We start from the raw sequence: 20,223 nt of genomic DNA on the forward strand, positions 1-20,223 counted from the left end.
GAGGGTCAGCTGGTGAGCAGATGTCAGTACTGAATGCTACAGTCGTCACACTCATACCAGGGAAGCTGATAGAGCCTCTTCCACCACACCTTTTGATGGACTTCTCCCACAAGTAACACACCCATACACAGGTATGGGCTGAAACACTCTAATCTCATCCTTTTATGATCGTCTCTCTGGGACTTTCCTGTTCAGTGAGAATAGCCATAAGCAACATATTGCCTTCCTCATCATGAACACACTCTCTATTTTTAGCCATTGGGCGTTCTCCTGTACTGAGCTGCAATACTCTATATGGCTGCAACAATGCCGTTACATAGTCATGCTCGTGAAGCCAGAGTTTACCCGAACATACAGCCATGTGCTGTCATGCGATTGATTGGTTCCTGCAGTGCCAACAAGATAATCGATATTTCAGCTATTTCAACCCCTGCTTAACCACTGATCTGCCAGGAAGTGGACCATTTTGTTCTCATCTGTTCCATTCCTCCGGTACATATTTTAGAAGTGACTATAAGGGCATGGATAAGAGAGGATCTCGTACTACTTGTACCAGAGTAACGTTCAACGAGTAGGTGGGCCACCACTGTGATGGCATCGGGTAATTTTGAGGGCCGTTCATGAGGTGGATGTTTCTTCTGCTGGATTCTGATACAGTGTGCAGCTTTAAATGCATGACCTGCCAATAACAGAAAAAAAAATAATCATTGTTTCTACAGTTAGTGGTGTGATTCCCACATCTGGTTTTGTCCATATCTGGAAGTGAACTTGAAAAGAACAATGAACCACAAATTGTTTGAATGTTCTCCTTGTGCCTGAGTGGGTTGTTTTTTTTCTCCACAGTCCATAAACATACATGTAAGGTAGTTGGTGACCACAACTTGCCTGTAGGAATGAATGTGTGCGGTTATCTGTCTCGTTGTGTTTGCCTGTGACGGACTGGGACCTGGGTGTACCGTGCCTTCGCCCATAGTGAGCTGGAACCTGCTACAGTAACCCTCCACCTGGATGAAGTTGTGTAAGAGATGAATGGATGGAGGTCAACCAACTTGCATGGCAGCCCTACTTATAGTGTAGCTCTTATTATGGGTTGATATGTAATGACAAATATAACAACTATACATGCCGTTTACCATCATATGATCCCTTTCAGCTTTTGATATTCGACAATCATTTGTGAAGTACAGCTGCATTCGATTTCTCTGTAAGGAGGCACATTAATACACAATAATTAATTTCCACATAGATTTCTATACTGTACACATTAAAGACTGATTAAATTATAACTGATGTACTACATTGATTCCATACACATTTTATATTGTATGTTTTAATGTGAAGAATCGTCCGACTTATGATCCAAAAGGTGATATACAATCAAACTTTGGTTATAACCATATTGCGAAAAATTATCTGGGATTGGTGCCGGATATGATTAAACCTTTCCATAAACAATTTGTGTACTTAGTCGGGTGGTATCTAAATGAATACAATTAGCATTCTTTCACTGTTATTCCTTTGAGTTATCGTTATTTGATTGAGATTCCAGTAGATAAAATTCTCCAAAATCTGAAACGTTTCTGCATTGTCAAGAAACCTTGAGACTCAGACAGTGACCTATGTTCAAAAAGAATGATTATTCCCTCCAAATCATTTCTTTTTAACCAAAATACAAGTGAGCAGGACCTTTGCCAGTCACAGAGAAGCAGAGATGTTAAAAAGAGGTGAAGTTGCCAAGGGAAACAGAACATGTATGGTAGTGAAAGAAAAAAAACCTCAAAAAAACTTCAATTCAAAGGATAAATCTGCACTTAAATCTACATTTGTGTTCATGTAGTGCAGTCGATTAGTCCTGCATGTTAGCGTACGTGACCTTACTCCAGATAATTTGTTATCCTCATAACTCATCCCACTGTTATGTAACAGTGCTGTGGGTCTTTTTAAACTTGTAAAGACTGCAGCTTTCATTATTCATACGCTTTCATAGCACCGATCTATCTGGGATATAGGCCTGTATGGGTTTGCGTATTAAAAATGGGACAAACTTCTTGCATTTACAAGGAAGTGCAGCATGTATGCGCCAAGCTGCCGTCAAAAGAGCCACTTTTAGACGAATAAAGCCTATTTCTGATTCAAGGCATCCATCCCTATGTAGCTCGGAGCAGCAGCGGGACAGAGTATAGTGCCTGAGAGTCGTTACCCATTCTACCATCCATTAGCTGAAAATCATGTTGACTTTAAAACAACGTGAAATATATCAAGTCAGAAGGGTTTTCAGATTTTGTTAGAGTTACATTTTAAACAAGGGAACTGTGAGAGGATTCATCTACTTTGGGGAAAAATAAAAGGGTGGCTCATTTTACTTCTTTATAATAAAGTTTTTTTTTTCATATAATTTAGACTGTTATGTTACAATGATGAGTAGGGGGCTTTACTGTGTAGTGTGCATGCTTTCCTGATGCATGGAGGGGTTTTCAGTTTCCTCCCACAGTCTAAAAACATGTATTTGAGGTGAATTGGCTCCTCAGCATCAGCAGTACATGTGAACGTGAGTGTGTGTGACTGTCTTGTGATGACTTGTGACCTTTCAAGGGTGTATTCTGCCTTGACCCCTCGTCAGCAGGGATTGGCTCCAGCACCTGGGAATTTGATAAAGCTGTTTAAAAAAATGAATGGACTGATACTCTAAAATAACGCAGGAGCGTGCCTCGAGGCGTGTCCAATGTCTCTTTCTATTTTTGAAAAGGTCAAGACAGTGCTTGTAATGGATGTTTGATACCAATCTGATAGACAATCGCTTGGGAAGGCAAAGAAGACTCTAAAATGTCAAGCTGACTCGTTTTGCTTGAGTAAAGTTTAATGTCGAAACATTCTAAATTTGACAAGTTTTAACATGACTTTAGCACAGGGAGGTTATCCAGATCTGTAAATTAGAGAAAACAAGTGAAGGTTTTAGTAATAGAAATGTCTGCTCAGTCACCCTGACAAGCAGGAGGCTGGGAGCCAGTGTGATGCAACCACCTCTAAACAAGATCCTCTCATGGGACCCGTTACCATAGTCGCTTCCATCACACAGATGAAGAAAAAAGACTTCAGCTTGACCTTGGGGAATTTGCACAGACTCCTCCTGCTGATATGACTTCAGTTCTGGCCACAGGCATATATAAAAAAAAAAAAGACAATACGCAATATATGAGCTATGAGGAATCTCTGTGTATTTGTCTCAATCATAAGACAACATGGCCAACGTGGGTCACTGTTTTTGCTTCAGTAGAGATGGCGGAATGAACTAGAAAACTATTATAAAGAAATGAATTGACTTGGCAAAAACACAGCACTCCGCTCCTCTTCTTGCAAACTGATTCATATGCCACAGCTGACATAATGGAACAAACACAGCATCATGCAAAGAGCATGATGCTATAATATATGATGTCAGGCAATCTACATCTATTGCTATAGAGTCCACACAATCATTATTTTTCTTATTTGTTTGTAAATTAAAACACACACATGAAATCACATGTTAAGTTTCTCATCTGTTAACAGGAATATCAGATTGCAGTGTACCTCTTGCACTCTTCCCAAAGCGATGAGATCTCGACACATTTAGTCCCACAGCCGTGCAACAGATGGGTCACCGCTGAGACTTTGTGGAACAAGTTGCATCCCCTGATATACTGAATGGGACACGTAAACAAGCTTCATTAATGCATGTTAATTAATGATGGCACTTACAAAAACAAAAAAAAATGCTTGTTTTTGATGTTTCTTTTCTTAGTAACACGTCAACATAACTTTTGACAGCGTCTCATATTGTTTTGAAAAGCAAGTGGAAACTTAACATGTGCAGTACAATGAATATATTCGCTTGCATTTATTGCAAATACAGGATACAGTTATTGGATAAAGTGAAAACAGAAAAACTCCAAAACTTGGTAACAATGTGGCACAGAGATTACATATCGTTAATCATGTAATATTATCAGTTAAAAAGCAGATTCAGCATATTAATTCTCCACGAGGAGTTAAAGAATCATGAAAACAACAGATAAATCAACCAAAAGGCACCAATCAGGAAAAAGATACCAGAAGAATACTTAAGCACTATATATCGTGTGAGTAGCATGTTTTCTTTTGTGGACTTTGCATGTTGTTGTTTTCATTGTCAAATAAATATTGATAAACCACGTCATCAAACACGTATTTCCTTCATCTAACTTGTATCAAATGTGTGTAATTGTAGTATTATGCTATGAGGATTTTATACAGCAGTCCTTAGGCATGCTGTTAAGTTTTTATTATTAGCAGTAAAAAAAAAATTTTTTTTAGAATTATTCAACTCCAATTCAATATTTAAAGAGAAGCAAAAGACTGGCTGAAATCTTTAGTGTTTCCAGTTGAACATTGGTGACAAAACAAGACATAGTGATTATCTTTTTTCTTTCAAAGTGCGAGCGAAATGAGCCCAAAAAATAAATAAAATGTTATTTTATTACCTTGGTGTGCTCCATCTGTCCCATCAAGACGCCTTCTCTTATAAAACCAAATAACAAATTGGGCTGGAAACATTTTATTGCATATAATTCATTCATGAGAGCACTTCTCAGACTCTGAGCCAGGCTTCTGCTGGGAGGCGAGGGGCAATTAATTTGCCTCTGTGGGCATCTGAGGAAGGAAAGTCAGGCAATTAAAAAATTACCCTCAGGAATGGCAGCTTTACAACAACCCCTAAATTCGTGACAGCTGTATTATTGTGTAATACAGTCATTAAACTTATACTTCAGAAATGAATTGCTCATAGATTGGAATATATTTATGCTGGTCCTAACTCGCTTTGTTCGACTTTTAAAAAGCACTGTTGCAAAAAGATAACATTGTTAGATAACATGTCAGTATAAATGTGATATCATCATCCATCACACGTTAATCTGCCACGCTTTTCTGCGTGCTTTGGAAGTTCATTCTGGCGTGGGAATTGAATTATTAACACAGTTGGTCTTGGTTGAGTTAAAAGCTGCCATAGCCAGCTCCTGCCAGTAGGGGGAAGTGTTGCAACATAGATGTTCATTCATGAAGTCATATATCCTGAATGGATTCATTCAATAAATCTCTGATGAGTTCCTCCTTCCACTAGAATACAAATCAAAATGGCATATTATAAGAGAATATTATGTGGGTTATGTTTTCAGTTTTAGAAATGAACTCACTAAAAATTTTAAAAATGTAATTATGACTATGAGGTGTTATTGAAAGATGTTCCAATATTGCAAGACTTTTGTGTCAGTGCTAATAAACACGATTTTACGCTAATAAGTAATCAAATTAAATTACAAGTGGCATAAAACTATCAAAAATCACACATTTCTCATAATGTCAGTTAAGAACTCTTCATCGTGGCTTTATTAATCCCATAAGGACTTTACTACACCTCAGGGAGTCCTATTCTCCCACAGAGCAATGTGTTATTTACAACCACAACAAGAAAACACTATATAAGACTTTCTATCAAGCATATGTTTAAAAACAGACGTCATCACTTTGATTTGCACGTGCAGTTGTTTTTTCGTTGTGTACATTGCTGATTTGATTTTCAAACACAGTTTGTTCACATTGTTTTAAATAAATGCATCTATCAGGTGTTAGTAATAGGAGGTGCTTTGCTAAAACTATAGAGGCTATTATAAAAGTAACACCAATCTCAATAATTAGTACAACTATGTTTTCCTATCCTAGAATCTTTCAATTTTAACAGTTTGTTTTTCTAAATTAACAAATTTTAGTAAGTCAAAAAAAAAAAAAGAGAGAGAGATTCACAGCCTGCCAAATATGGTCACTTGTCCAATAAAGGGTTCATTTAAAAAAATAAATATCTTGAATTTTGCTTCTTTGTGATGGTCATGCATCAGCTCACAGTTTGATGTGTTGTGTGGTTGTCTTGTGAATAAACTATATAACATTAAGTGTTTCAGCTCAAGCTGCTTTTATTGCAAGTCTCCCCAGTAACTGTTACTAGGGTTGCAGGCGTCACGTAGAGAAATACAGTAATGCCTCGACTCATTCATCCAATCCAGTCATGGAGGGTTTACAGTTAACACAATAAAAATATATTTGTTTTTATCATTCACTGAACTGTTTCCGACATAAACCTGAGCCACAATTCAGATTCAAATCAGATGAATGCTGTGAATTGTGGTGGTTGATTTGCAGCTTTGAACTGCATGTAAAACAGTGTATTCACACAGCGGATCACTTTACAGTCGCCCGTCTCCTCACTAATTAGCCTCATCTATATGCCTGCATGTGCTCCTCTGTGTCGAACTTGCTAAACAAGCAGATTGTTCGAAACCACTCATTCATCTCAGCGCTCCCAAGCTGCTGTCATGGCAACCACGTATGAGTGGCAGTAAAACAGACTGCAGTGCGTGAGATTCAGTTCACCTGGATGGCTGAACACACTCTGAGCTCAGACACACTCACACTCACACACACACACACACACACTCACACTCACTCGGGCAGATGAAGACTTGTGATGCTGAGACGCCAGGACGGCCACAGACTGTGAGGTGAGTCAGAGAGCTCTGGTGCACCGATTTAGCAAGAGGAATGTTTACTCTAATGTCACTTGCAAACACACACCACCAGCTAGAAACACCCATATTCATCAGGTAATTGGAGGGTATCATTGGGAACATACAGAAAGAGAAATGTTGCTGGTTATATTGAGGCACAGGGTAAAGATTCTGTGGGTTTAACTTAGTCTTGCAGCCTAATTTTAAAATGTGTGCATTTTTCCAATAGGTGTGTTAGTTTTATGCTCGTGATGCAACACCAGGCATATCAGCCCCTGCTTCCCGTTGGAAACAAATACCTGCAGCAGAAGTGGGACAAGGCTTCGTATGATTTGCACAGAAGAAAGGTTAGCAGAAATGTGTATGTGGCTTTTGAAGTATTAGCCCAAGAATTATTACTCCTATAGCTCTCATTCTAAATGTCACGATCTCCAGCTTTAGTCATACCTCGAAACTAATCAAATTGACCTTTTTCTATATTCAGTTATCTGCAACTTAGGATTCTTACTGCCTCAGAGAAAGCTGGATTTGCTTTTTTGTTGATTTTTTTTTTTTTTTCTGTTCCCAAGGTGAAGTCAGCTAAACCAACCATAAACACAACTCCTCCAAGGACATTTGGTCACCTTGCTCTCAAGCTGAAGAAGCAGAAGGTGGTTGATGCTCAAATTAAAAGATGATGCTGCAGTAGAAATACAAACTTTGGGAGAATATTAGTTCTGGAGTGAGGCTAAATTATTCCTGATTGTCTCTTTAATTGTGTTTTAAATGTTTGGCTCATATTAAAAAGCTTGAAGAGGAGTGGGCGATGAAGATTCAAAGGGAAAACAACATGCTTAGAGAGAAGATCGCTCACATCATGAAGACAACGGGAGCCGTTGACGACAGGAATTTCTATAGCGCAAAGAGGTGAGCTAGGATTTTGAAAGATGAAGAGATATACAGTACATATACATACAGTGAATGAACTAGAAGCAAAGTCATGCAACCAGTTGTATTTCTTATTTCTAAGAAAATAGCAGCATTTAAAACTGAATCCCCAGTGGTATAACATTTATTTTTATTCATTGCAGCCTCGGCAAAGAAAAGCGACAACTGGAGTTGCTCCGCATTACAAAGGACAACGAAATGATCCTCCGTCGTCTGACCCAGTGCAAGTCTGACTATGATCGGAGGAGCTGGCATGAGGATTGGCTCAAAACTCTCAAAGTAATGGATAGTATCGCTCGTTACCCACGAGGAGGGGCAAATCAGCAAAAGGTTTGTTTGAGAATAAAAGACAAAGTACACTTAAACTGTCCCAGTAGCATTGTTTGCACGTAACTATGATGAATTCTTCATTTTCAGAGAGAAGAAAACCTCTGCCAGGAGAGCAGTGATTGTGATCAAGAACAAAAAACAATGAAAAACAAAGTTCATGCAAGAAGCAAAACAAAGAACAAGACAGGCTCTGGGGAAAATAAAGCAACAAAAGGGATGAGCAGGGAAAAGGATACTGACAAGGAAATTTGCATAGAATCCACTAGAGAAAGTCAAGAGACAACTCGTTCTCAATGAATATACGCCATCATTGTGCTGAAATACAATTACTCATGAAAGAATATAAATTGCCCCCCACTACTCTCAGACTTAAATTTAAACAAGTTTGCAAAAACACAATGTGGAAAGATAACTGGCACAATTGTTTTGGCAAGGTTTTATTTTCTTCCCAATATGGACATAACCATAATCAGTTTAGATGCTGTATGTCTTTTTTTTTTATTGTTTAATGTAAAATGAACCAGTTGTAAACAAGTACCCTGTGTAACTGTGGGATAATAGTATGTTCCTGTTATATCCAATGTATAATGTGCAAAATTGTTGTTTTGAAAAAATGTTCCTCTGATAACAAAGCTGAAAAGAATGAATAGATTCATCAACTACAGACACCAATACAGTAATACATATATCAATGAATCAAAGGAACTTTATTTATTTAAAAATATATATTTGTTTTTGTTCATTGAGTCAGTCAACACTATATGGCTGTGTCTCTGTTTGCATCCAAATAAAATCTACTAACAGGAACAACAAATTCACTGCAGTCATTTTAATTTGACAGTGTTTGGGGCAAACAAAGGAAATCACATATTAAACAATAGCTTCGTACTACTTTAGAAACGTTCTATAAAATGATTGCACTTTGCGAAGCATATCTGGACCAAAACATTAAACTGGGTGGCCTTTTGTAGACTTCAGCTTCGAGTGTGATTGAAGTAGGGATGATTAAACAAAAAACAAAAAACATAAAGGTTGCCCTATTTAGACTATGTGAAAAATATATTTTGAGTCATCCCTCAATCTTCTGTACCACATTATCCACCATTGTATTTTTTTTTGGAGCCTTCATTTTATCATGAACTTGTCCACCTTCAATAACCATATCAGGTTCATCTCCTTTTAAACATGTACTGTTACTCTGGCTGGGGGGAAAAACACATTAAACTCTGTTTGAACGATTTGCTACCATAGCACACAGTGACCTATATAGCAACCAAACATCCAGAAACAGGTTTAGCCAACCTGCTGCAATAAATTATAAACAAGCAGCAGCTCAATGCTTCTGGAAACACAGATTATACAGCATAACCCTGCATTGTGTAGTGACTCTACACAATGCAGGTGGATGGATGGAGGCCCGGCATGCTTGTATCATATGACAGCCACAGTAAATCCTCTCCTCTAACACAGAGAAACATGTACTCATCTATACAAAGTCCAAAATTACAACTTAGTCAAAGTTCCTGCACTGCCGTTAGTCACAAAAATATCATGCGGAACGTTTGTTCCGGGTCGAGTTTCCGCACGGCGCGCTTAGCTCCAGCACTCACTGCAGAAAGAAGCCGCGGGTTTGATTTTCACGCAACTAGCGGAGCTTTCACGGAATATTCTGCACCGTGTCTCAGAATGGCATACTTCTGATAATCAAAGGGTGTACTTTTCAAGCAATCACAATGAATCTCGACAGACTTCGAAAGCGAGTGCGGCAGTATATTGACCAGGTAAGGCGTAAAGACAGTTATATATGCGGGAATTCTGTGTTGCTAGCTCATGCTAGCTCGGTGAGATATCGTCTCGGTGGATATAAACATGTGTGATTCTCGAACAGGGCTGACGAACAGTCAGCTTTCATAAGCAATGCGTTTGCGTGACTATTCCTCTGCATGTGTCTATTTGTTTACAGCAACAGTATCAAAGTGCCCTGTTTTGGGCCGACAAGATAGCGTCACTTTCTCATGGTGAGTAAATATGAAAAGCTAAACTGACACAGTGGCGTTTTCTTTTCTTCTATTTTATTGTACAAACGGGCGTGTTAAAAGCTCGAAGGAAAAATCTTACCGGTGGTGATGGTGGATGACTTAAAAGCCTCCTCCTCACCAGCAGTATGGGTATCAGCTGTCACTTTGTGAAGTTTGAAGTGACTCGCTTTTGACTGATCTTTCATCTGTTTTAAATATTAGAAGATCCCCAGGACATCTATTGGCTCGCTCAGTGCCTTTACCTCACCTCTCAGTACCACAGAGCCTCCCATGCCCTGCGTTCACGAAAACTTGACAAGGTAGGTGATGTGCCTTCGTACCATGTGCGGGGATGTAAAAACCCCTCACCCTGTATGAGTTACTTCAGTTTAAAAGGAGCTCTTCTCTTCTTTCACACAGTTATATGGAGCTTGTCAGTATCTTGCTGCTAGGTGCCATGTAAGTAGTCCTTTGTTATACTCTTGTCGGTTTAATTTTAGTAGGATTGTGGTTCATTATCTTGAGAAGCATTTTAACTCTTCTTCTGTCTTTGATTATGTTCCAGTATGCTGCCAAAGAGTTCCAGCAGGCCTTGGACATCCTGGATTCAGAAGAACCAGCAAGTAAGAAGCTGCTGGACAGTAGTGTAAAAGAGGACATCGGTACAACCGAGTCGGCGAAGGATTGGGACATGTCCCCTGCCTCCGTAAGTTTGACATATTGTTGGAATTCTTGATTGAATTTGTACAATAAGTCCTGGTTCATTTATTCTCAAACTAGATCATAGTTGCAAATGATGCCTTCCAAAAATCATCCACCACACCACATTTCACTTAATGTTTTGATTATAAATAATAATTTGCTGTATGAGTGTAATGGAATGCATATTTCTTTGTGGGACTGAAACAAAGGGCCGTGGTGGACCCTAACAAAGCCGAAGCCACAATGAACCTCCTCTAAATGAGCTCAATTTTGCTATGATCATTTTGTGAAGAGTCACAATGATGGAGAAAGCTGAAGATTAGTAAATATACCTGCCAACACAATGTCCATTTATGGTGTCTTTTCTGCCAGTCTGAATATATTCTGTCCAATTTGAGAAATCAGATTGACTCCTTTCCATGAAGCCTGAATAAAGAGGTCAGAATGATGTCCTGGTTTATATGCTTCCAGAAATCTCATCCAATTTAGTCTGTGGATCAGTCCCATAATGCTGTGCTCTGTGATGTTGACTGTTTCTGACATGTGCACATGATCTCGCATCCAACTTCACCTGGGAACTCTATAACTTGCCATTTCAAAAGAAACACAAGCTTTATATCCGTAGACTTTTTTCAACTATATGACCCTTTAATTGTGTTTGAGAGCTTTGTGCCATGTGGCTACTGGGTGGTTTTACTGACTTGGAGAGAATATTCATGGTTTATTGCTTAAGATACTGCACCTTCTAGTGGCTGATTTAGCAGCTTACAACTATATTGACACCAGTGTTTGCGAAGAGTTCCTGAGTATGTGTATTATATGATTATATTTGCCAAGTCTACTTCATTGTGCATTTTGGTTTATAGTTTCAGACATTTGGATGCATTTCTTGTTTTTAGCCACCACTACCTAGAAGATGAAAAAAATATTATGAAGTTTTGGACTCAATTTTTACCTTTTTTTTTTTTGTTATTCATATTACGATGTTTAATAAAGAGTTTGTAGTGTCCCAAACTCAGAATAAAACATGTATTATGACTTTATGCAACCATTAAAAGATCTTTCACATGTTTACCATAAGATGCCCATCTGAGGATGTGTGATTTATCTCAAATTGCTGCCCGATCAAAAAAGAAATTTGAATTTTAAATGTGTTGAATGTTGTTTATGAATTCATGATCCGTTTTGGAGCTTCACTTTGTTTTCTTCATTTATCCCTATGAAATATTTCAGATTAACAGCTCCATCTGCCTCCTGCGAGGTAAAATCTATGACGCCATGGACAACAGGCCACTGGCCACCTCCAGCTACAAAGAGGCCTTGAAACTGGACGTGTACTGCTTTGAAGCGTTTGACCTTTTAACGTCCCACCACATGTTGACCGCACAGGAAGGTGTGGCTCACCTCTACTATTAATGTGCCACATGATAAAACATCCATTTCTGGCAGATGTTCTTTTTTTCAGCGCAATAACATGTAGAATGACTCCTTCTGTGTTGTTTTGCTCTTCAAATAGAGAAAGACTTTCTTGACTCGCTTCCTCTGAGTCAGCAGTGCAACGAGGAGGAGGAGGAGCTTTTACATTTCCTTTTTGAGAATAAATTAAAGAAGGTGAGTGTCGTTTGTTTTTTGTTTTTGGAGCTAATTTGAATTTTAATAAGTACATTTTCCCCCATCAGTTATCGTGCTCATTATTCAGTCATTATAATAACAATGACTGCCTTATTTAATTGTTATTGAGCCCAGAGAGAGCTAACAAACAAAGCATGCTTTCAGCCGTTGCCATTCATAGTCACTTAATTGTCAACATTTATATTCGGAGCTGTTTTATATTCAAGTGCATAATTGTTCTTTCTGGACCCTTTGTTTTCCTGAAGATCTTAGTCCATCTGTATAAAATTCTCTGGTTTCCACTTTGCTGTTTCCTATCTCTAACGGACATGAACTCAGACACTCTCTTGTTTGTTCCCTCTGCAGTACAACAAGCCGAGTGACTTGGTGGTGCCAGAGATGGTCAACGGGCTTCAGGACAACTTGGATGTAGTGGTGTCTCTCGCTGAGAGGCATTATTATAACTGTGACTTCAAGATGTGCTACAAACTCACCTCAACGTATGTGCACACATCTTCCTTCTGAGTTCGGAGTTGACTTGTTTGTGGTGAAGGAGCCAATATGTTTATAATTTTATAGGACTGAACCGCCTAAGATTTAAGGCAGGGTTTTTTTCTTTAACGCTTCACTCTTGTAATGTACAATCCAATTGTGAACGTTCTCTCTTATGAATACCAAAGTAAGTGTACATTTTGATTGTTGAAATACTGCTTGTTGTAGCACATTTTAATCAGCATTTGTTTGTTGCCCTTAGTGGAAAATATAATGTCCATTAACTTATATATACAAAACATGATTGTTGGAATTTTGGATTCAAACAAACTGTTTTCGTTTCAGGGTGATGGTTAAAGATCCCTTCCACGCCAACTGTTTACCAGTCCACATAGGAACGCTCGTAGAGCTTGGGAAAGCAAATGGTAAACTGTCCACAAGAGGCTTCACACTGTGTGATTTTTGTTAGTGGCTTCAAATCTGTGTTCTTCTGTCGAGAAGTGGGAATTGCATATAGCTGATGACAGAGTCATGAAACCACAGACTCACCACATTCCCCGTCTTTCTTCATATCAACCACATTCCCTGCACATAAACGCACGTCGGGCAGCTGTTTGCTTGGTTTGTTATGCCCCGATGGTGTACATTGACAGCCTCGGCTCTCACTCTCCCCGTAAAGCTCACTGTCAAATTCATGTTGTATAAACCATGTCGCTTGGTATAGCAGCTCAGAAACTTCTAAGACTGCTGAAAATCACACATCTGCAGGAATCTTAAACCTCCTTTACTCACATGAAATATTTATTGCGATTGCCTCATCTTTCCTTTTTTTTCTTCATATCTTGCAGAGTTGTTTTACCTCTCACACAAGCTTGTAGACCTGTATCCCAACAACCCGGTAAGTGTTTTTTCTTATCTTTTTAATGTATGTATTATGGTATTGCTCTGTTTGATTAAATGTACCTCATGTTAACCATTTGAAAACTTGGCTCTAAGGTGTCCTGGTTTGCTGTTGGATGCTACTATCTCATGGTCGGCCATAAAAATGAACATGCCCGGCGATATCTAAGGTATTTACAGTTTCAAGATGAACCACGTCAAGCCTTTTACCACAACCTCAACATCATGAATATATATCTATCCAGCAAAGCCACCACCCTGGAGAGGACTTATGGGCCCGCCTGGATTGCCTATGGCCATTCATTTGCGGTGGAGAGTGAACATGACCAAGCTATGGCTGCCTACTTCACTGCTGCACAACTGATGAAAGGGTAAATATAGAGACTAATGTATCAGGAGTGCCTCACACCATACACACGTATATGTTCTTATATTGTGGCCCGCCTAAGGAACACCGTGCAATAACCCTGCTGTCAAATCAACATGTTGATATGCCACACCGCTGAGGTGGATGGATTATTCCAGAAGTCTTCACTGACACAGATTTAGACACGTTTGGGAAGAATATTTATGTGAAATAAGCCTTTTGTGTACAGAGAAAAGGTGTTGCCTAAATGTTTATGCTGTGCCTGTTATGCAGTGTGGTTCGCGCTTTGTAAAGAGACGCGATCTCACACTTTAAGATCCACATCAATAATGTGTTTTATTCATCGCACATAACATGTGTACATGTTTCGCATCGTAACAACAGTTTTTATAGGCTAGAAGAATAAAAGAACTAATAGAAAAAATATAACTTAGAACACAAATGAAGAAAATAGCTCACTATATTCCAATATTATTAATGATAAAGGAAATTAAGGCACACAAAATAGAAATATAGGTCGACAAGTGTCAATAGTGCAAGTACACAATATATACAAGGCAGTTTGCCAGGTCTATTTTTCGAGGTTCAGCAGGCCGACAGCCTGAGAGAAGAAGCTCCTGCTCATTCTGTGTTTCCCTTCAGGCAGTGGTAACGCCGCCCTGCTGGCAGCAGACAGAACAGTCTGTGGCTGGGAAATTCTTGTTTCCTGTAAAATTGTTGGTTAGTTTGTCAGTTAAATATTATCGGGTTGATATCTAAGTTATTGTCATTCAATCTTTAATGAAATGTTTCCTTTACATTTGCCTTTTTCACTTGAGCAGTATGATGAAATAGAAAAATACAGACCAGAAACTTCTGGCTGAGTTGGGCTGATTGAGCCTTTCTCAGAACAAACTGAATCTAAATTGGTTTTATTGCTCTCAACACTGTTATCCTTGATGTTTCCGGCACGTCCTCTCTCCTGCAGGTGTCACTTGCCGATGCTCTACATCGGGCTGGAGTATGGTCTGACCAACAACTCCAAACTCGCTGAACGCTTCTTCAGCCAGGCGCTCAGCATCGCTCCAGAGGACCCGTTTGTTATTCACGAGGTGGCAGTGGTCGCTTTTCAAAATGGAGAGTGAGTGTGGAGCTTCAAATAAACAATACACACAGCATCTGTCAAGGTGGATGAATCTTTTCCAAAAACGTGCAACAAAACCTTGTATTCAAGCCAAGTGGAAAAAGTAAAAAGTGGTTTTAATGGAGTAAGAAGTTCTCTTTTGAAATACCTACGTTACATTAACCAGCAGCTGCTGTGCTTTTTCCTCAAGTGTTTTATTATTGCAGCTGTTTTCAGCCATTCATTTTCTCGGTCTAACAGCCGGCCAGATTGAGTACACAATGATACTATCGATATTTCTCAGATCGTGAAGCAACTCTCAATGATCAAGTTATACGATCTGATTAGAACAATCTGAAGCTGCTTTGGTAAATTAAAGATGTGTTTCCTCCTTTTACCCCATGCATATCCTGCAACACAAGTAGATTTATTCGAGAAGGTTTTGCCGTGAGTGCGCTAAAATGTTGTGAATTCGCAGACAATACCTCATAATCAATCAATTACTAGATGCAAAGTTAGTCACCACTTTTTGTACATATATTTATCTACATTTTTTAACATGGAGTTTATGTGTTGTGAATTGAAATCCAAGGACACTACGAATCTTACACTGAAAACTCTGGGCCTGGCACTTATCAAACATGGCACAGATAAAAATAAGTACCTTGTTAAGTCATAGTATGAAAGTGACTCAGAACGGCACAGTCTAATCTCATGTGCTCTAACGATGTTTCTCTCTTCTACACTTTCAGCTGGAAAACGGCAGAAAAACTCTTTCTGGATGCAATGGAGAAGATTAAAGCCATCGGCAATGAGGTAACTGCTAATATTGGTGCTGAAAACACGGACAGTTCTGTTGAGGAAATATTACATTGAATAAATTCTGTTTAATTGAAGGTAACTGTGGACAAGTGGGAGCCGTTGTTAAACAACCTGGGTCATGTGTGTCGGAAACTGAAGTAAGTACTTGCTGCGTGCAGCCGATGGCGAATCGTTCTGGTATCTAATCTTTCTCTTGGCAGGAAAGTACAATCTGCCTGCAGGTGCCGAATCTGTTTTTACATTTGACATATTCATAGTAGCGACAATTTACAGCCCGGCTCCTTCGTTCAAGAGAATGTAAAGGAAAAAAACATAAAGTAAAAAATATACACAGGAAGTTACTCTTTTACTGCAAATAAATTGTCGAGAGGTTAATTGGTGAATTGAAGCCGGATTTTACAATCGTTTTTCCTCAGTGGTTTGCATTTCGCTTCTTACTAGACGAATGATTGTCTATTTTCTGTAACGTGATGTTCAGCATTCGTATGTTTTTGTTGGACCTTTTAAGATTGTCATTGAAAAGCATTTTTACCTTTCTTAGTTCATTAGTGTTTGAATTACAGTGTATACACATCATTTCAGTTCATTTTCATCAGATCATTAAAAATATGATCACTAAGTTTTATTATTCACCTTTTGTTGGTCTGTTCAAGTGTTGATTAAAATGAGAGACATTACATGAGCACATTTCTACAGCTGCTTCTTTTCATTAAATGAGTTTTGATGATTGTAGATGTCGCAAGAAACTTTTGTGGCTCAAAGTTATTTTTTCTCTGTTAGAGAACGAGGCGAATGTTTTCAATTTTAATTTTTTTGTCTTTTGTCTTTTGAAAATGATTAAATGTCATATGCACGCATACTAACTGTGTTTTTCTTTGTAGAAAGTACGATCAGGCTCTGGAGTACCACCGGCAGGCGCTGGTGTTGATCCCTCAGCATGCCTCCACATACTCCGCCATCGGATACGTGCACAGCCTCATGGGTGACTTTGAAAGTGCCATTGACTACTTTCATACGGTCGGTGTCCAGAGACGCTCATCACCACTTTCTTTGTTTTATTGTTGCGTGATCGTAGATTGATCTTTGTTTTCTGTGGCAGGCACTTGGACTGAAAAGGGACGACACTTTCTCTGTGACGATGCTCGGCCACTGTATTGAGATGTACATCGGTGACACGGACGCCTATATCGGTGGGTTTTTAGCTTTTAATATTTGTTTTGACAGCCAAGTTTACAATTTTGTATACACCTTTTTTTTAATGGAGTGGCCTAAAAAAAATCATTACACTCATATTTCCCTTTGGTGTCATGAAATCTTTAGGGTGTCTTTTCTTTTTCCTGGGAACAGCAGGACATCAGAAACAAATGGGGGGGTGGGGGGTATAGTATTATTCAGGCTTAACTTCGCCTGTAGGATCAAATCACAGCACTAAAGACTTTTACCCCTGGAAGAACTCCTGCATATTAGTTCAAGGGTCATGAAAGTTTCTGAGATCTTTATTGAAAAATATTCTCCACTTGATCGCATTTATATAGAATATTTTGTTCAATATTTTTCAGTGACAGATTCCCATAGTGAGCCTTCGTCTATACAGCAACTTTAAACATCAAAATGCACCAATAAACAAAAAGTAAGGCTCTCAGAAAGTAAAACTGAAAAGAGATAAAAAAAAATAAAATTAAAAGTTGAGGAATATAATGGATTGAAAATGAGAGCTAAAACATGTTTAACTAGATGAACATTCATATTGTAAGTTTGTGCATTACACAGGGATAGAGAGAGGTTATAGAGTGAGAAGGTTTTAAGTTCATTATCAACCTATTTCAGATCTTTGAGATGCTCAAGCAGTTTGGAAAGGAGTGACTGAAACAAACACCATCATGTTTTTATTCTGTCTGAGAGGCTGTTCAAGTGATCTGGTGTAGCAATAAGCAGTGTTTTAGTGTCAGGCAGCCAGTGTGAGTCCGTTGGCTTTGTGGCGCCAAAGGAAATAAAATACCTTCAATTGTTTCCACCAAGGCACAGACATCAACGACAAAGTGCGGGGCAGCTTGAACACTCCGGCACTGATGAAGATGCTGAACACGTCCGAGTCCACCGACCTCCTCGCCACGCCGAGGCTAGAAGACACCAGCATCACGTCACTGGAGACGCCGCTGTCGAACCAAGACAAGATGATGCTGGAGACGCCCCTCCGACTCTCGTTGACGCTGGAGTGTGACATGTACGAGAACGACGTGATGCTGGACACGCTATCGGACACCAGCACGTAATCTCAGCACGCCGAGGTGCAACAGGTCGTCATAGGCACACATGGAAGCCCGAGGACAACGTTGAACTCAAAACCTTTAGCACCCGTCCTCCACCAAAGGTTTTCTGTGGATTCCCCTCTTGTGCATTATCTGGTTGTTTGAAGCAAAATGACGAAACATACAAGATGCAGATGTGAACTCTCTCTGTGTGTGTGTGTGTGTGTGTGTGTGTGTGTGTGTGTGTGTGTGTGTGTGTGTGTGTGTGTGTGTGTGTGTGTGTGTGTGTGTGTGTGTGTGTGTGTGTGTGTGTGTGTGTGTGTGTGTGTGTGTGTGTGTGTGTGTGTGTGTGTGTGTGTGGGCGCGCGCGCGCGTACGTGTGTACAGCGCTGTTGTATAACATTGATTTAGCAAGAATGCACTTTAAAAAGGGGAATTAGCACGTGCCTTTGTTAAAGGGTTGAGTACTTAGCTTAGCACTGGTGAAGGACTGAACCTTGGGCTTTAACACTGCGAACATGTGGTCCTCTGACACTTGGTTGAAAGAGCAAACACAGCCACACACACCTCACAAGTGAAAGACTAAGTGTAGTCACTTCTTGCTGCCCGTGGCAGGACCCTCTGTGTTGCTAAGCCTGTGGAGTTTCACCTTGAATAAGGAGCCAGCTCAATTCAAGCAGTTTTGTTGGAAGAGAGGAGAAAAAAAACAGCTGTTTTTCATATTCGTACAATAAACCATAAATTTTGTCTTTAAAAAAAAAAGAGAGAATTTTGTTTTTGTCTTAATCAAAATAAACTGTCTTATTTACAAAATCTAAACTGCATTTTTTGAGACAGTATTTGCTGTGTTCATATTTTTACTGTACTGTGCAAAATATTTCTATACGAGTGACGAACAATTGGGAAATCCTTTAAGTGTCGGCATTACAGCGGGACATGTCCACCTTTAATCAATCCCAAAGGAGCAGTGGACAGAACTGTAGGCTCCTGGGAGGGTTTAAGGGCTTTTGATCTGCTATTGCCACATTGACCAATCTATTTCTATTTCCATCCACTGGGAACAGGTTGAGGTTCAGTGTTTGCTCAAAGACACTTATGAACATATGAACCGGGGAGAATAGGATTTGACCACTCAACCCACCAAGCCATAGCTCACAGAACAGAAATCATCAATTATTAATTTGCATCACTTTCTGAATTCAACTCGGATGGCTTTTGGATATAAAGTGCTTGAGATTATTCTGTCACTTCATGTAATCCCAAATAGACTAAATAGTCACAACTCAGTAGAGGCCATACCATTACTTTTACTACCACTGATCAGTCTATAACGTACTTGAAAACACTGGATGTTTGATTGGGATCATTGTGGTCAGATGCAGGTTAAATCTAGAACAGTGGCTTTTCTTTGATTCATGGAAGGAGCCTGACCTTGTGTGGGAGGTAGAGAGATACCGTCTAGATATAGTCGGGCTCACTTCCACCCACATCTTGGACTCTGCAACCCAGCTCCTCGACAGGGGCTGGACACTCCACTTTTCTGGAATTGCCCGCAGTGAGAGGCGGTGGGCTTGCGTGGGCTTGCTTATTGCCCCACAGCTCAGCCGCCATGTGTAGGAGTTCACCCCAGTGAACGAGAGGGTCGCGTGTAGGGGACAGGTCTCTGACTGTTGTCTCGGCCTACTGACCGAACAGCAGTACAGAGTACCCGACCTTCTTGGAGTCCCTGGGAGGGGTGCTGGATAGTGTTCCAACTGGGGACTCCATTGTTGATTGGGTGATTCGGAGGAACGGCCTCCCTGATCTGAACTCGAGCGGTGTTCTGTTATTGGACTTCTGTGCTAGTCACAGTTTGGCCATAACAAACACCATGTTCGAGCAAAGGGGTGTCCATAAGTGCATTTGGCACCAGGACACCCGAGGCTAGAGGTCGATGATAGACTTCGTGGTCATGTCATCTGATCTCTGGCCACGTGTCTTGGACACTCGGGTGAAGAGAGGGGCAGAGCTGTCAACTGATCACCACCTGGTGGTGAGTTGGATGCGCTGGACGGGGAGGAAGCCGGACAGACTCGGCAGGCCCAAACGTAACATGCGAGTCTGTTGGGAACGCCTGGCCGAGCCCTCT

At 39.9% G+C, this 20,223-nt stretch overlaps 2 protein-coding genes across 3 annotated transcripts; both read left to right on the top strand.

Annotated features, from left to right (window-relative positions):
• Positions 1-6,826: 6,826 nt before the first annotated feature.
• Positions 6,827-7,485, top strand: cfap97d2 (CFAP97 domain containing 2; the record flags this gene model as incomplete). Its single annotated transcript, XM_080478168.1, has 3 exons — positions 6,827-6,922; positions 7,145-7,225; positions 7,363-7,485. 3 exons carry the CDS (start codon positions 6,827-6,829, stop codon positions 7,483-7,485), a joined length of 300 nt encoding a protein of 99 aa, XP_080334294.1.
• A 1,948-nt stretch (positions 7,486-9,433) lies between these two features.
• Positions 9,434-18,911, top strand: cdc16 (cell division cycle 16 homolog). Of its 2 annotated transcripts, none has more exons than XM_080477970.1 (18): positions 9,434-9,613; positions 9,796-9,850; positions 10,073-10,170; positions 10,271-10,309; positions 10,416-10,556; positions 11,786-11,945; positions 12,069-12,163; positions 12,530-12,663; positions 13,001-13,080; positions 13,504-13,553; positions 13,652-13,725; positions 13,801-13,926; positions 14,890-15,042; positions 15,777-15,840; positions 15,922-15,983; positions 16,728-16,863; positions 16,946-17,036; positions 17,866-18,911. In XM_080477970.1, exons 1-18 carry the CDS (start codon positions 9,566-9,568, stop codon positions 18,117-18,119), a joined length of 1,860 nt encoding a protein of 619 aa, XP_080334096.1. In that variant the 5' UTR covers positions 9,434-9,565; the 3' UTR covers positions 18,120-18,911. The 2 variants fall into 2 exon arrangements, with proteins under 2 accessions (XP_080334096.1, XP_080334097.1); XM_080477971.1 differs by having other exon boundaries at positions 17,872-18,910.
• The last annotated feature ends 1,312 nt before the right edge of the window (positions 18,912-20,223 follow it).

The sequence above is a fragment of the Lipophrys pholis genome (assembly GCF_963383615.2).
Source record: "Lipophrys pholis genome assembly, chromosome: 13".
Taxonomy (NCBI): domain Eukaryota; kingdom Metazoa; phylum Chordata; class Actinopteri; order Blenniiformes; family Blenniidae; genus Lipophrys; species Lipophrys pholis.

Excerpts from the sequence above, each read along its gene's own strand:
- cdc16 (XM_080477970.1), top strand. The coding sequence starts at position 9,566 with ATGAATCTCGACAGACTTCGAAAGCGAGTGCGGCAGTATATTGACCAG. Across the intron at positions 10,557-11,785 it reads GGGACATGTCCCCTGCCTCC|ATTAACAGCTCCATCTGCCT; the intron begins GTAAGTTTGACA and ends GAAATATTTCAG. Across the intron at positions 13,554-13,651 it reads ACCTGTATCCCAACAACCCG|GTGTCCTGGTTTGCTGTTGG; the intron begins GTAAGTGTTTTT and ends CTTGGCTCTAAG.